The following is a 16,458-nucleotide window of genomic DNA, read 5'->3' on the forward strand; positions in this document are numbered from 1 at the left end:
TTGTTACATGCTCTCTGCATACTATCAATAGTCTACATTTAACACTTTTTCCTGTGATGCTAAACACTGATCAATCTTCCCACATCTTCTCACAGTGTGTACAACCACAGACACACTAAGATATATTTTGGGGGTAGGGAAAAGAGGATGAGAGGATGCTCAGGCCACCAGGCAGCAGAAGGGCTGCAGCACCAGACTGGTGAGGGTGGCACCCAGGGGGCCTCTGCCCAACAATGCACCAGGCCATGGGCTGGCTCACAGCAGCAGTGTTTGACACGTTTCCTCACAGCAGCAAGGCCCCACAATGCTGGGAATAAGAGAGCTAAAGACTCTTTAGCTCAGAGAAGAGGGGTGCAGATGCTGAAGGAACAAACCTTATTCTCAGGGTGTGAGAGCTGATACATCTAGACCAACCAGTTGTTTTACAGCAGCCAGTTAACCACTGTTTGTGTTTGCATAGCAAGACGAGGGGAGAGATCTTATTACCCCTCCTTCACCTGGGAGAGGGCTGAGGCAGACACACACCTTTGAATTATCAACTGATTTTTGATTGCCTGTTCTGGCCTGCTTTTCAGCTGGCATGTGGGGAAAACCCTATGCCTCTCTTTATTTGTAGCACAGCTTTTGTTGATGTCAGGTAATGCTGCAAGTGCTCAGCTCTTCAACAAACCCACCCTTGGTTACCTAGAGAGAGACAGCAGAAGGAAGAATTAAATCATTCACTAGCTGTAAAATCTTACATGTAAACAGAATAGAAATTATTCTATATAAGGCATTAATTCTTGTTCTGAAAAAGAATTTCAGCCACTTAAGGTTTTAGGGTGGGTTTTTTTGAGGTTCTTTTTCAGATCCTTGCCTCATTCATGGCCTCCTGTTTGCTCATCATCTGCACCCTGCATTGATGAAGCGTGAGTCTTGCCGAAGGCTATTATTGCAAATAAGGCTTAGTAAAATTAATATGGGCAGGAAGAGCAAGTTGAAGTAATCCAAGGAGTTTTTGTTCTACAGTGTCCTAATTTTTTAATCCTTCTCTTGGCACATACAGTATCTCTGAAGGTAACTGGCAACCATATCAACTGCTGGAGCCAAAATTATGTATAGAGACTTGATTGCCTATCAGTTGTGCCCCAGAAGCCAGGCAGGTAGTTAAAGTTCATGCAGAAAATGCAAATTGTAGCCCCTTCTGCTATTCAGAGTGTACTTGTTGACCTTCCCACTGCTGACTTTCTTTTAGCATTAATACACTTCTCTTTCCTGAAATGGGAATACAGAGAAACAGCTTCTTCCCACCCCTTTCCCTCCGCATTACACTGTCACTCATGACACTGTGAGCTCTTGGATATAGGACTCAACACAGCAAGACCATGGTCCCAAACTAGGACCTCCACAAGCTGCCCTAACACCAAATACTAGCGGGTGTAGGAGAGAACATTCAGGTTCATCCACAATCCACAGCAGTTAACGCCAGCAGGCTCTTCACAGGACACGTGCAGACAGCGAGGAACTACAATCGTTTGTAACAACTCACCTTCAGTACGTGCTCTGGAGCCCTCAAGCTCTTCCCAGTTCTTGGCTGACTTAAATGAACAGCTAACTATTTGTATAAAGACGATAAGCCTAATAAGGATGAGAAAATTCTACTAACGTTAATTTCTAGAATTCGAAAATACATAACCAAAGTCTATCTGTGCCTGCAGTCAAGGACTTTTCCTGTTGCAAATGCTTTCCAGCTTTAGCCAAGCCTTTTAAGAGTAACCAGCAGTGCTGGTTTGTGTCCGAGAGAGGGTGCTAAAACAAAATATTTACTACAAAAACTTCAGAGCTCCACAATTGCTCAATTCAGTGCTTCTGCCTGCATAAATTTATTTTGACTTAGTTTTTATTTTACTTGCTTGCAGTTGGAAATTTAACACAAGCTTTAGCTTTATGGACACGTTACACCAGCTGTAGTTTTAAAGCTGAAAATAACATTTAGAAAGAACTAACCATACCAGAGAAAAACAAGGGAGCAAACTTCCAAATTTTCACTTCAGCCTGATTACTCAGATTTGATTCCGTGCAGTTTTATTACTGACAGTTCTTCAAAATTAACAAAAGTTAGCTGAAGGAGGAGAAAATTAGATTAGATATACAGAAGAAATTCTTTACTGTGAGGGTGGTGAGGAACTGAAACATGTTGCCCAGCAAAGCTGTGGATGCCCCACCCCTGGCAGGGGCCAAGGCCAGGTTGGATGGGGTCTTTAGCAAGCTGATCTAGAGATATGTGCCCCTGTTTATGACAGAGATGATCTAGAACTAGATGATCTTTAAGGTACCTTCCAACCCAAACCATTCTATGATTCTATAAAATTCTGTCACACTGACCTTGTAACTCCCCATGGTGTCACTAGCAAAATCAAAATCTGCAGGTACATAACCATTGTCCTGTGCAAAAGAAATTAGAAAAAGAATGGATAACAGAAGAAAGATATCCTCTTTCATCTGAGCTAGATGGTCAGAGACAGAAGAGACATTTTGCCAGTGAGTTAGATAGATTCTGCTGACAGAACAATTTTGTGGCGCAGGCATGTCCTGAGTTTAATTTCCAAACTTTGGAGGAGGTCATGGTCAAGAGTAGTGACTGCTGACAGGTGACATGGTAATGGAAGACAGAATAATTTTTCTTTCCTGAACGAAAATGCTCTCCTGCTGATTGAAACTTAGTGGGAGCTGAGTGTTGCTGATAGTTGACTGATCAGTGGTACCTTGTCCACCCTGTTTCAACTGAGCTGCAAGCCCAGTGGGACCTGTCAGCTCCGAAGTCATTGCAACTCAAAGGTGCTTTTCCTAAGATGCAGAGATATCCAAAACCTGACTGGACACCACCTTGGGCAGGTGGCCCTAGGAGAACCTTCTGAGTAGGCTGCTTGGACCAGATGATCTCCAGAGGTCCCTTCCCACCTCAGTCAGTCTGTGATTCTGTAAATTAGGTATTTTGTGATAAAGTACAACCTAGAACAACCCCTAGACCAGCAGTGCTCAAGCTAACCCCCTGTGGTACTGCACTTTGAACAGTGGTGGTTGTGTAACAGCATTGCCCCAGAATGAAGTGCTGTTTAAATTGCCTCTTCTTACTCTGCTTGTTTTCAGGGAATTTCAGCTGGAACTAAGCAAGTCTATTTGTCCATATGTCGACTTATTTTTCTGTGTTTTATCTCAGGACAATGTGCTGCTCAACTATCACTGAAGACTGGCAGAGGTCTGCTGTGCTTGGTGCCTGGCATCCAACTAAATGTATGGCATCACTCTCCCTACAAAACAGATGAATGCAAATCCTGCCACGGCCCTTAAATCTCCAAATTCAGGTCATTAGATAGGTGTTAAAAATATCCATAATGCTATTACAGCTTCTCCTAGATGCCACCAGAATCCTATTTGTTCTTCACTGGAGACACTATTGTTTTTATAAAAAAGAAAGTTGCTACTATAGAAGGAAACAACTTAAGGAAGATAACTATCAATTAGTATGAATGTAATGTGTCAGGAATAAGGAACTGAAGAAATTAGAAATGTGACATCTTTACCAAACTTGCTTATATGTTTCCTTTCTGTTTTAGACAAAGAAGAACAAGAATAAAGACAAAAATACCTTGTATTACCATATTTTTAGGTCTAGATTTGGCTTGACACACCAACCCAGGTTATTTTGGACTACAAAGAAATTGGAATAAAAATTGTGAAGCCAAAGCATTGCAGTGCTTCTATGTTCCTCTGTCAGCTTCCAAACTGCTCTTAAGGCTGTTGAGTTTTTTGGACAAAGAGGACAATTTTCTGTTTAGGGAACAACTTTTCTGGGGACAAAATAGGTATAAAAAAGTATTTCTCCTCAGTATTTCAAGATGGTTTGTAATGACACACAAAGAATTAAATGAATAACCTTTGGAAAAGGTGAAATAGGTGAAAGGTTGGCAGGTCAACCTCAGGAATTGCAGCAGTTAGTGTAGACTAACGTGCTGGAATTTGGAAGCTTCAGCAAACAAGTTTGTGTCTGTAAAAGTGGGTTAGAAATTACATAAGAACACACTTTCACGTGAATCTCCTGGCAATATCATGTTTGGGCAGGCAGCAGTCCCAGGAAGATCACCATCCTCCCTGCCTTTGGTGAACCTCTGTCTAGATCAAAGAGGAAGCAAGGGCTGAAGTAGTACATGGACAAAGAACTGATGAGGAAGAAAATCTCGAGGTCTAGAGCATCAGTTCTACATTTTGGACAAATATAGTATGTCTGTACATTAAGTGTGCTTTAGTTTGTGAAGATGACACCAGTCCTGCACCACACATGGTCTCCTTTTTTCTATTGTTTGTCCCACTGAAACTGGGAAACACATCCCTGAGCTCTGATCAACCGAACTATGAAAACAGAATTGAGAAGGCAGCTATGGAAGTGTGTGTATGGAAGAGCAATTTCTTGACAAGTTTTCCTTTAGAAAATAGAATAAAAAAATATTAATAGTTTTAAAGAAATACTATTTTGATAACACATGCCAAATATTTCTTCATTAAAAACAGGAATAAAGAAGCAGGAGATTTTCAACCAACTTTGGTAGTTTAAGTAAATGTTTTATAGTAGCTGTAAGACTTTGTTAGCACTTGGAACAAAAATGAGTTTTGAAGGTGTGAGATTTTGTGGTTGTTACACCAAGCACTTCCTTCCCTGACTCTTTTGCTGTTGTGTATCAGAGTTGTGGTGGGATCAGCAGCTCGGATTCTGTATGGTTTTTTGCCTTCCTGGCCAGCCTAACAATCCCCCCCCCAACGCACAGATCTCCAGGGAGATACCACACTTAGAATCGTAGAATCATTTAGACTGGCCAAGAGCTCTGAGGTAATTGAGTCCAGGCAGTAACAATTAGGTGGTGGATCTTACTTTGGCACAGCGCGTGGAGGATCCAAGGCTTCAGGTTAGAGAAGTTCAGCTTGTAAATACGAGTGCTGGGCCATAGACCAAACCCGAGCTGAACCCAACAGCTTCAGTAACCCGGTCTGCTCCCAGAGCGGCCCGGCAGCGAATGGAATCTTCCCGACAGGGTAGATTCCAACAAAGGCAAACGGCCACCATCTGCCGTGACAGCTGGGTGGGCGATGGAACAGCCCCGCACAGCCTCTCCCGGCGCTCAGACGCCGCTCCCCGCCGCCCCCCGTCCCCGCTGTGCCCTGCGGTCTCCCGGCGCAGCCCCGGCCGCGGCTCCCGCCCCGTGCCCGCCCTCAGCGGCGGGGGCGCGCCGGGGCCGGGCGGAGGCGGTGCCTTATAGGGCGGGCGCGGGGCCGCGCCTGCAGAGCCGCGCCGAGCCCGCCGATACCCTGGACAGCGCCTCGCCGCCGCCCCGCCGCCATGGTGAGTGTCCCCCCGCATGTCCCCTGCGGCCCCCCGTGCCGCGCACGCACGCATCCTCCCGGGGCCGCCTGCCTCCGAGCCGCCGCTGCCCCGCTCCTCCGGGGCTGGCGGAGAGCCCCCGCTGCCCGCCCGCCCTCCTTCTCGCCGCTGCCCTCCTCTCCCACGGGCCGCATTCGCGGCGTGATTTTTCGGGGGAACCGGGGGACGTGGCCTCAGATGCCCCCAGCTCCCACGCGAGGACCCGAGCCGCCCGCGCGGGTCGGCTCCAGCGGCTGAGCTGGGGCATTATAGGGAAGGAGAGAGGGACAGAGGGACCTCAGTGAGCAGGGGAGGAAGGAGCGGGGAGAGGGAGCCCCGGGGACACCCGCGCAGCGCGGGGAGCCGGGCGGCGTGCGGGGACAGGCACGTGGAGGAACGCGGTCCTGAGTGGAGGGAAGGAGGGATGGAGCGAGGGAACAAGAGATGCGCGGCCCCTGAGCATCCATCTCCCCGCCGGGCCCCCTGCGCCCTGCCCCGCTCCCAGCAGGTGCATTCTGCTCTGCCCCGAGGTGCGTTTGAGCATGTTACATAAACCGATTATTCCCGTTAATTTGTTATCTTAACAGAAGCTCTTGTTTTAGCCGTGCGATCTATAGTGGTACACCTTTTTTTTTTTTTTTTTTTTCTTTCTTTCTTTCTTTTTTTCCCCCCCCATGTTAAAGTGGAACAATGAAGTCGCCTATTTAGTGAGCAATGCCGATTCCCCATAGCACATAGTTGTGTCTTTGCAGTCATAGTAACTTTCCCAAAGGGGCTCATCCTGTTTATAAACAGCGGTGCATTAAGTGTACTGCCAACCTTACAAAGTAGGACAGTATCAAGAAGTATTTTGCAGCCTTAAATTTTGAGACACGTTGGGATGAATAATTTGGCAAATCTTGTAGTATCAGAAGCTTGAGACACAATTAACAACAGAGCCTAGTTTTTGCTTTATATGATTGAACCACAAAAATACTTTTTCCCCCCCCCAAAAAAGGTCTTTGCATCGTATATGTAGTAAATTCTGCCTTCCTTGAACAAAAATGTTTGGACCCTTTTTCCCCCCATAAATCCAGACATGAATAATATTCAAATAGTCATTCTATGAATTAACTTGAGTCCTCTTTCTAAAAGTCATGTATCCGCCTGCTGTCGGTCTGAATCTGTTTTTTTCCTGTGTGTTTTATTTGCCACCAACTCAGCTTTGGGATGATAGATATGAGAAGACCCTATCGAAAAGACCTGAAATTGTGCAGTAGTTTATGCTGCCTAACCCCCCTTAGAGTGACATAATTGAATTCCTATTTCCTATCAATTTGGAATATAAGCACAAAAGCTATGACTAAATTACCATAACTGCACAAAGCCTAAGTAGATACCAGCCACTGATAATGTCTTCCTTGTGACAGAGGAAGAAAGTTACAAAGATACCTGGTGTTGCAGAAGGTAATATGCATTATTTATCAGTAATTGGTACAGGTAATACTCAGGTGCTCAGGAGTACTGAGGCAGCTGGAAAGAAAGGTAAAATACCCTGAACTAGTTAAAATGTTTCATTTTGATTCCTTCTAGGACTGAGATGAAGTCAGTTATACTAGGTGCAGATTAAGGAAGCATTACTTTGAAATATAGGCATTGGCAACCTCGTACCAAAGGAAATTATAGCTGAGACCTACCCTTAACCTGTTCTTTCTGGTTCCTAGAGCTGTTCAATTAACCTTGAGATTTTTCTTGAAATGACTGAAAGCAATAACCAGAAGTCACCATTCAGAGCTACACATGGGTTTGGGTTAGCAAATTTTGCTGTTCTGTATGTCCAGTAATCTTAGTGTTCGAAAGTTTCTGACATTTCCCAAGCTTTGTCACTCATACATAAAGGCATTCTGAAGAAAGAATTGCCAATCGGAGAAAGTCCTCGAAGTGGTAAAAAGGCTGAAGGTTACTTTGGCTCTAAAAGTTGGAAAGAGTATCCTTGGTATAATAGTTACTGAAACGAAAACCTGAGCTATTGATGAAAGTTGTTGCAATGATGCTAGTGCAGGGTTAAAGGTTACAGCACATCGATTTCTGGATGGACCTGGAGCCTGGGGGCAAGGGGTCATGGGGACGTGGGAGTATACTACCAAAGGTATCAGGAGCAAATGTAGGACAAACAGGTTTTTTAGGCCCAAGTGGTGGGAACGTTGATTAAGCATTCCCTTCTCTAGTATAGAAATAGAAATAAGCAAGTGTAGCTTGCCAGATCTTTTAAACTCAACTGAGAGTTTTTTCAGCATCCTGAGTGTTCAACAATCAACTATTATTTATAGAAAATTGCATACTTTTGCAAACTTTTTTGTTTGTTCATTTTGAAACTACATTTTGCCGAAGCAGCAAGCCATTGCCATCGCCATCACAAAGCATTAGGTATTTCCTCAGCATCCTCACCGTATGAGGGCAACCACAGTGGCTTGGTTCTTCTGTTTATGTAGCTCACTGCAGCTCTCCTTGCTTCAGTGAATCTAGGTCAAATTACACTGGCTCAGGATTTGGCTGCACCCTTGAACTTTAAACCGATTACACATTTTGATTTGTCAGTGTATTTTCCATGGGGTCAAATCCCACTTTTATGGAGTAAGAGGGTGTATAACATTGCACAGTCATGGCAACTTAGGCTTACAAAGAGACTAGGTAGCACTAAGGTAAGCATAAATGTGAGGACTGTATTTAATAGTTGCCAGTATCTATACCTCTACAAGAATCCAGTGGTAGAAGGGGAGACAGAAGCTAGAATATGTTTTTCATTTCATCCAGAGGTTTTGACACTCCTGTAATCTGAAGTCAACACAGAAAGACATCTAAACTCTTCTAAACATTCATCAGCATCATGGCCACAATATCAGGATACGGACCTTGATATGGGCATACACTGATTGCAGAACATACACAAAGGGCCCTAGAGAGAGCAAAAAATGCCTCTTCTTTGTTGACAGTAGCCAAAATAAACTCCTGTCTCATTGTCCGTTGATGATTGTTAGTTTCTGTGAATACTGCCTGAGAAAGAGTATTGCGCAGACAATGTTCCAGCCCTTGAACAGTGACACGCAAATTGGAAGAGAATGTTTTTCAGCAGACAGAGATCAGCTCAGCACAAATACCTGATGACACAACATCCAGTGCTAGAGCACCCACAACATCTCTCCAGCTCTACCAGAGTGAAGAGGGAACAGACTGCAGCAGCCCTGCCATCCAGAATCAGAGCAGGAAGGCAGGGGATTGCCAGCTGACACAGAATTAATAAGCTGTGAGAAAACATACTGAGAAACTGCATATAGAACAGAAAAACTAGGCTCTACTTGCATAGAAACTCAAGAAGAGATACTGAAGCCTTTTGCACATGGTGGAATTGATTAGGAAAAAACCTTCCAGGAACTTAAGTAAGGATCCACTAATTCATTTGCATAGTTACAGATGCCTGCTTACCAAAACCTGCACGCTGCATTTGGTGTTGATCTCTCTCATCTCTAGGAATCTTTTGATTCTTGAAGACTGATCATTCTATCTTCATTACAAGCATTCTATCTTCATTAGAAGTCTGACCTGTGAGAAAAGCACACTCCATCAGGCACTCAATTTTACATTCATTTAACCTCATAGCATCTCTTGATTTTATTGAAGAAAAAGGTTAATCATATGCAAACAACTTTAAATTTGAACCTCTGACTCAATCAAAAATTGGGGAAAAAAACCCCTGCAATAGTATTTTTTTTAGGTATTAGTGAACTCCAAAGTAAGGCAAATATAAAGGGATGGTTTATTCCCTAATCTAAGCAAAATTCAAGTGTAAATAAATAGAATAATGTCATAATTCTCCCTGGTGCTTTCATGCCATGCTGTATGAGAGTTTTGTTAAACACTGCCTATAAAACTGATTTAGAAGCTGAGGCATTATTAAACCTCATACAAACAGAGTCTGAAGTCTGTATTCAGTGATAAAGTAATATGTCACAAGTACAGCCTGATTTATAATTAAAGAATGTAACAAAGAAGGGAGGGAAATTATGAGGATGGAATTGAGTGTACCACTGGTTGTCCCAGTCAGAGAGCTTCTGGGATGACCCTCCTCGCGAGGCAATGGTGGAAAGGTACAAGGAGGATTGCCAAGCCATAACAGAGAAGAAACACCCTGGGATTTGCAGCTCTGTTAGATTATAAATGCCACACTTCAGACTTAGAGCACACCAAATTCATCAGCCAATTTGTGAGCGCCTGGCAACAATGGAGCTTGTAAGTCCATTATCTGCATACACCCTCCATGGCTTTCCTTATCTTATGCTAAATACATGGGCCACAAGACCTGAGTGACTGCATCTGTGCCCACGGGACTGCTGCACAGCTGACAAGTGAAATACAATATGAAATGAAATGAATATTTATTACTTCTGTGAGGCTTCTTATCTACCTAACTAACAGCAAAAGCCACTTTTAGTTTTTGAGGACTAGTTAAATTTAGATTTAGGAGAGTAATTAGAATTCTTTACGTCTGCAAGAAATTACAGCATTATATTTGCATTAATACTGAAAGTATTCTGACTTGATGCCAGTCTAACAACAAGAGAGTGATAATTTTAGATATTGAGTTCATCCAGGTAATGATTTTTAAACTGCAGTGAATTTCCTTTTTCTCAGTCAAAACTGACTGTGGTAAAGGTCAGCTCCCCAAACAGAAGGAAATCAAGCCCTTTCTGGTAGAAATTTGTATGCAAAGATATGTAAGAGAATAAAAAAAATTGAGATAATTTTCATCATCGTTTGGAGAGATATTTATTTTTTTCACCCTAAGGAGGACAGATATGGAAATGAAGCAAGAAATAATTCATATTCTGTGTCACCATTTGAAAACCAAACACAGCAAGAAATAGAAATCAGAATGGAGGTTCAAATAAATATCCTACACCCAAGCATTAGGAGCCACAACCAAACCATTCTTCGGTAGTTCCTAAAGAACCTCCTACAGGATGCTCATCAGTAGTCACCATTCATGGCACTTTTTAGTCAGGCAAGACAATGTGGTACAGCAACCTAACAGGGGGACTGTCTTACACACATGATAAAAACTCTGCAGCTGTTGTTACTTCCTCTATGTGACAATAACTGATGCAGTTTACAGACATTTTGTATCATTAGGGCATTACCATGCAGCACAGTCATTAGCATTTTTATTCTGAGGAAAGTGTCGGTCTGAGTGTTTCCATGGTGTAATGGGTTTAAGAGTCTGGGCTTTAAAATTCCAGCTATGTGTGGATTAAACTCTAGGATACCCACTGTTGGGGCTGACGGAGAAAGGGAGCTAATTAGCTTGTGCACCCTCTTATCCTGTGCCAGCAGACAGCACTCTGTTATTTGGGTTTCATACAATTTTAAGAAGATGTGGCCTTGGAGTTCATTAGGGTTCATTTAGGGTTTTAAAAGAGGTAAATTTAGAATTGTTTTGGAGGAGGAGACATAGGAGAACTTCCATACTCTCTGTTTTCTTCTTTATTAAGCTTGAAAATTAAATGTCATTTCCTTTCCTCTCTTGCCCAGTCTTCTTTAAACATGACTGAAGTCCAAAACATGAATTAGCATTTGAAATACAGGGGTTTGCCCCCAAGGACTTAAGGGAGAAATGGAAGGACGAAAAAGAAGTTAAGGACCAGTTACTAGAAGAAGAAGTTTTCCTCTTTAATTGTTGTTTTGTGTTCTTAAGTGACACTTTGGAAAACAGGCATCAGCTTCTGTTTCCTTATTTCCTTATATTACACTTGCATTTTCACATCCAACTAGAAGTGAAACAATACTGTTTCTTGCATTTTTCCGTAAGCATGGATAAAACTGTTTCAAAAAGCAAAGTGCCTTCAAATTGGCAAGGAATAAATGGTTGGCAAACTTTTTGAGAGTGATTTCCTTGTCAGGGAATTGGCACATCTCTTGGTAAGGCAGTTCTGAATATTACCATCCACACCCTTTTTCTTTCCAATTTCTGGCTGAAGCCAGCTAAGTTAATTCTGCTGGAGTTTAAAAGATTAGCTCGGAGGCTGTGCAAGTTCTGATCTAGTAGGAGTCGGTATTTGTGTCATTATGCGCATGTTTTACTGTGCACATAATGTAATTTTTTTCAGAGTTTGTCAATTGTCCATACAATTCCTGAGAGGAAAAAAACATTAAGTCTGTTTTTATATTTATATGCTTGTCAATTTATTATTTAAATATCCTTATGTACTAAATAGTTTACACAATTTGCATTATGACTGGCTACTCAAAATTATCCTCCTCCCAAATTGAGATGCTTATGTGATATGAAAAATATCCCATGCAATGGGATATTTTTTAGAACCAGTTGCATCTGTCCTCTCAGCTGTTAGTATTGTGTGCCTTCCTAGGCCAGCATTTCAGTGCTGCTTTGCTCTTGCACCAGACTGTGCTGTGGATTTAAATCTTAAAATCAGCCTGTCTTACCTAGGAGTGCCCATTTACCTTGACTTGACTTCTTTCCAAGACATATTTTTTAATACTGACAGAAGACTATGCATGAAGCCAAAAAATCCCCATTTCCAAGTTAACAGAGGAGAAAGAAAAATCAAGACTTAAAAAACAAGCGTATCAGAAACCAGTTCAGATTAGCAACGTCTTTATAGGTTTCTTTCTTCTTCCCACTCCTGCTGCTACTGAAAGCAGAAATGAGAGATGTCTTCCAGCCAGCAGTGATCATCACTCTCCAAACAGTAGACAGCTTATTTATGTGAGTTACCTAAGCAGTCCAAATATTCTCCCAAAAATTAGGTACATCCACTGAAAAATGTGTTGGAAGAATATAGATTCACCCTTAAAAGCACCCTTGGAAATTTTTCCTGTTCAAATACTGGAGCTGTTGGCTTTATCTGGCAGCTTGATGGTTAAGAACCATGAGAAAGTACTGCTCAATCAGTCTTTCCCCAGAACAAGAAAAATGAAGTACATCACATCTCTAGTTTTATAGCATTCTTTTTAAATTCCAGGGCTCTGTTTTCTGGCAGAAATTTAGTTGCCTATTTTCTCTAAGTTTTTTTATTTTTCTGATATGTGTCAAAAGCCTCACAGGATCCTCATGCTCTCCTGTGAAAGCTGAGATACAGCTTGTGATTTCTTGGGGCTGAAAGACATTTGAAACTTGTCTTTAAAACTGGCAATTTGTGCAAGGCAACAGAAAAGGTAGCATTTAGCTTTATTGTTCTGCAAAATAGAAATACCTCTCCATTTCAGTGAAACCTGAAATGAAAACCTTTTGGGTTTAATGCAGTTATTTCTTCCTTACCGCTGTAGACTTTGTAAGCCTGTGTTTTAATATTATCTGCAAAAACCCTTGAAAGATAAAAGCCTAGATATGACTTATTTTGCTTACAATAACTTAAAGAAGAACTAAAAGATATGCCTTATAACCTACCCTGGAGAAAAATAACCATTTACTAAATTTGCAGTATAACTTTATTTCAAATCTGGTATAACTAAAATGTCCCTCCAGGACTACATTTGACGATGTTTTTCACTAAATAATTTCTTTGTCAACAATCAGGAAGTAATTTTCTTCTGTTTGCCAGACACCTTTGGGGGATGTCAGAATTCAGATCAGAAAGTGTTTTGTTGGAAAGGTACAAAGTTGAAAGCCAAGACAGAGAGCCATGTCATTAAGACAGGTGTAGAAAGGAAACAAGACACCACTGTCCCATTTTCCCCCAAGATGTGCTTTCCTGAGTTTAGAGGTGTGTGACTATTTGGATATTCTGTCTTGTTAAACCTCAGGTCTTGCTGAAGTTTGACATGCATACTGCAAGCACTTAATAAACCTAACAGCTCCTGAGCACTCAATAGGATAAGGAACATTCTGATCAGCTGAAAATGAGAAATCCATACTAGTCCAGTCCCCTGGTCATAAGCAAATTTGGGGTTTCATGTGTTCTTGCTTCTTTTACAAAGGCGTCTTCCCGCTGTTCCACCTCCAAATATGAACAGCATTGATAAGACACTGGTATAATTCTCAGAGGCTTTCATTGGATGCAATAAAGTGGTTCTTTAAGCAAAAAGGATATAATATTATTTAAACAATGATTCAGTGTAAAAGAAGAACATTGAACTCAATGACAACATAGAAAACAAAGTGAGATGATTAAATACCTGTGACACTTCATTCATCAATCCAGCATTAGATGAGGTTTGAGAATTTATGCGGTTGACTCCATAAGCCAGTTTAGGATATATTTTGATCAATATACAGTTGATCAGCTCCTCATGTTAATACTGCAGGTAACTGAGTTTAAGTTAGGGAAGAGACATGCACAGTCAGAATGAAGCAAGCTTTTGATTTCAGTTAGAACCCTCAAATAACACAGCGTTTATATCTAGCTGGGAAAGTACCAGAGGACATCTTCAGACATCACCTCCTGGATTCTTTTTATAACCTTCATAAAAGAAATAATTTGAAATAGATGGATTTTCTTTAAAATCAGTGATATTTGGAATTCTTCTATTTTTCCTGGTTACCTAACTCTCACAGCTGTCACACATTTACTCCCTCACCACTTTTCTAGATTGTACAGACTTAAACAGAGGTGTATATTTCCTGCTATAGTTGGTTTTCCAGGGAAAAGCTTCTTAGCACTGTTTTTTTGCCTGAAGCATCTTAGTACTGTATAATATTAAATAACTAGATTTACCATTATTACCCTTTCCACTCTTTCAGACAATGCATTTCATTAGCAATAATTATTCTGTGTCTGCTAGCTGGTTTTTCTCCCTTAGTTGGTGTTTTTTGGTAATTTTTTGGGTTTGTTTTTTGGGATTTGTTTTTGTTTTTGTTTTTGGTGGGGTTTTTTTTTGAGTACAGACAGTTCTCATTTTATTTGTTTTTAGGGTTATCTGTACTGAAACTTAAATCAGTGGCAACTGCCATCAGTGCTGCTTTTAACTTCTGTAAAACAAACATATTTATTACGTTTACTTGTAAGAAATGGCCATCTCTTCAAATAGTTATTCCTAACAACACACATACAATGCAAAGTAAGAAGTGATGCCTATCCTTCTTGGAAACCTAAGCCTATGAGGATATTCATGTTCTGGAAAGCGGTACCTGATCAGTGCCTGTGATGTGTATCAGGTCTCAGATACTTCAAGCTGACCTTGCAAGCAACTCAAGTTCCTCCCAGCTGCTGTCCACTACAGAGCAGCACTGAGCCTCATCGATACTTAGCTATGATGGGAACCAAAATTCTTCCAAATGATGTCTGTCTTTATAATGGCTGTTTCTTCTGGGAGGCAGTTCATTCCGCCTGGGTGGGTGTGACAGCCACTGCTGTGCAGCACTCTCATGGAGCTGTTATGTCACATGGAAATTCCCAACTTCAGTGGTGCTTGACTTTACAGGTCAGCCTAGGCTGATCCCATCAGATGATCTTCCTGAATGCTGAAGAAAGCTTGCTGTGTGAAAAGCCTCCACCAAGAAAGCCGATCTTCTAATACTGGACATAATCACAAAGGCACAAGATGTATTGCAAGACCAGCAATACTCAGTGAAGTGCTGGATGTTTTCTAGTCATGTTTTCTTTACCTATTATTGGATATCGTGACATGCTTAACCTTTAGGATTTTTTGGGTTTTGCTTTTCTTCTTTCAATCAGCCGTTGCTAAATGATACATTTATCTCCTAAATGATAAATTAGGAGATAAATGTCTACTACAACTCACAAGCTTGAAATTGGCTTGATTTAAAATTTAACAAACAGATTTTAGAAGTAGATATTTTTACCTAAATCTTCATGCTTCTTTCCCAGAACAATTTATATTCCCAAATTAAAAGCTTCCTGTACTGAATTTTGTGCCTGCATTTGTCACACAGCAGTTAGACAGTTTTATACATGGGTAATGACCTCGAAGTGAAATTGAAAGGCTTTGCATGTGTTCGAAGATTAAGGCTGAAACCTTAGAAGCTGGGATGTGAACTCTCTAATCCTCAGCAGCATGCTACAAACACCTCCCCCTACTCCATTCTTTTCCTTCCCTTTTTCCAACTTCCATCCCTATAAATAGCTCAGGAAAGGTTCTATCAATTTGGGCAGAAACTACAAGAAATGGCACAGCAAATGACTGCCAACCAAGAAAAACCATTTCTCTAGTGGGCAAAAGAACACACCCAGATCCCCTTCACCTGTAAGAAGTAAGAACTGTAAGAACAAGAACAGCTGACTGCTGTTTACTTTTAAAGATATGGCTAAAGCAGGATACAACATGACCTATGTTACCAGTCCCTACATGGAGAGCAACAGATAGAAAACATGCACACAACATACCTCAAACTTAGTTGCCTTGCTACAGTCCTGCATTCTCTCTTTCTGAAGAGAAATTAAGATACAAAGGCTCCAATCCTGGCACTGGGCCCAGTGAGTCTGACCAAGGGGACAGTCACATCCATGTGGAACTCTGCTGGTCTGTGCAGCAGCCAGCATGGCATTTACCCATCATGTGTTGGGTTATAATTGTGCTATGAATGTGCCTCCTCATAAATCTCCTGCTTCCTCCAGGGGCAAGGGGATGGGAGTTTTTCCTGGCTTAACGGCCTTGTAATAATTCAATAAATTGAGCAGGTTAGACAGAGTATCAGGGTAGATTTTGCCTTTGGGCAGGTACTTAGCCCAGTTTGACTAAGTGTTTATAGGTGCAATTTTCCACAAAAGAAAAACAACTGGGCAGAATTCATCTTAGTAGATTTAATGACAGTATAAATAAGACACTCAGTAGACAGTATGGAAAAAAACCCAAAAAAAACCCCAAACACGTAATCATTATTATTGATGCGCTTCCGTGGGTTTTAATCCCACTTTGTTCCTTTCTGAGCTTTCTGAATTTACAGAGGTTGGTAGAAATCTTAATTTCGAGGTATTTGTTTTATATATAATTCTGGTTTTACTGTTACAGTGAAAAACTTGAAAGGATGACTGTAACTTCTAGATTGTGTAAATTTATGGAAACAAGAACTTGGCTTAGTTCAGTAAAAATGCAGGACAGAGGGGGTTTGATCT

At 41.4% G+C, this 16,458-nt stretch overlaps 1 protein-coding gene across 1 annotated transcript in view; it reads left to right on the forward strand.

Annotated features, from left to right (window-relative positions):
- The first annotated feature begins 5,327 nt into the window (after positions 1-5,327).
- ELOVL2 (ELOVL fatty acid elongase 2) overlaps positions 5,328-16,458 on the forward strand; it is a 51,060-nt gene continuing 39,929 nt past the window's right edge. Inside the window, exon 1 of the mRNA XM_066324770.1 lies at positions 5,328-5,374. Within this exon, the coding sequence (XP_066180867.1) occupies positions 5,372-5,374 (3 nt within the window). The 5' untranslated portion in view covers positions 5,328-5,371. The remainder of the gene's footprint in view (positions 5,375-16,458) is intronic.

The sequence above is a fragment of the Sylvia atricapilla genome, chromosome 1 (genome assembly GCF_009819655.1).
Source record: "Sylvia atricapilla isolate bSylAtr1 chromosome 1, bSylAtr1.pri, whole genome shotgun sequence".
In the NCBI taxonomy this organism is placed as follows: domain Eukaryota; kingdom Metazoa; phylum Chordata; class Aves; order Passeriformes; family Sylviidae; genus Sylvia; species Sylvia atricapilla.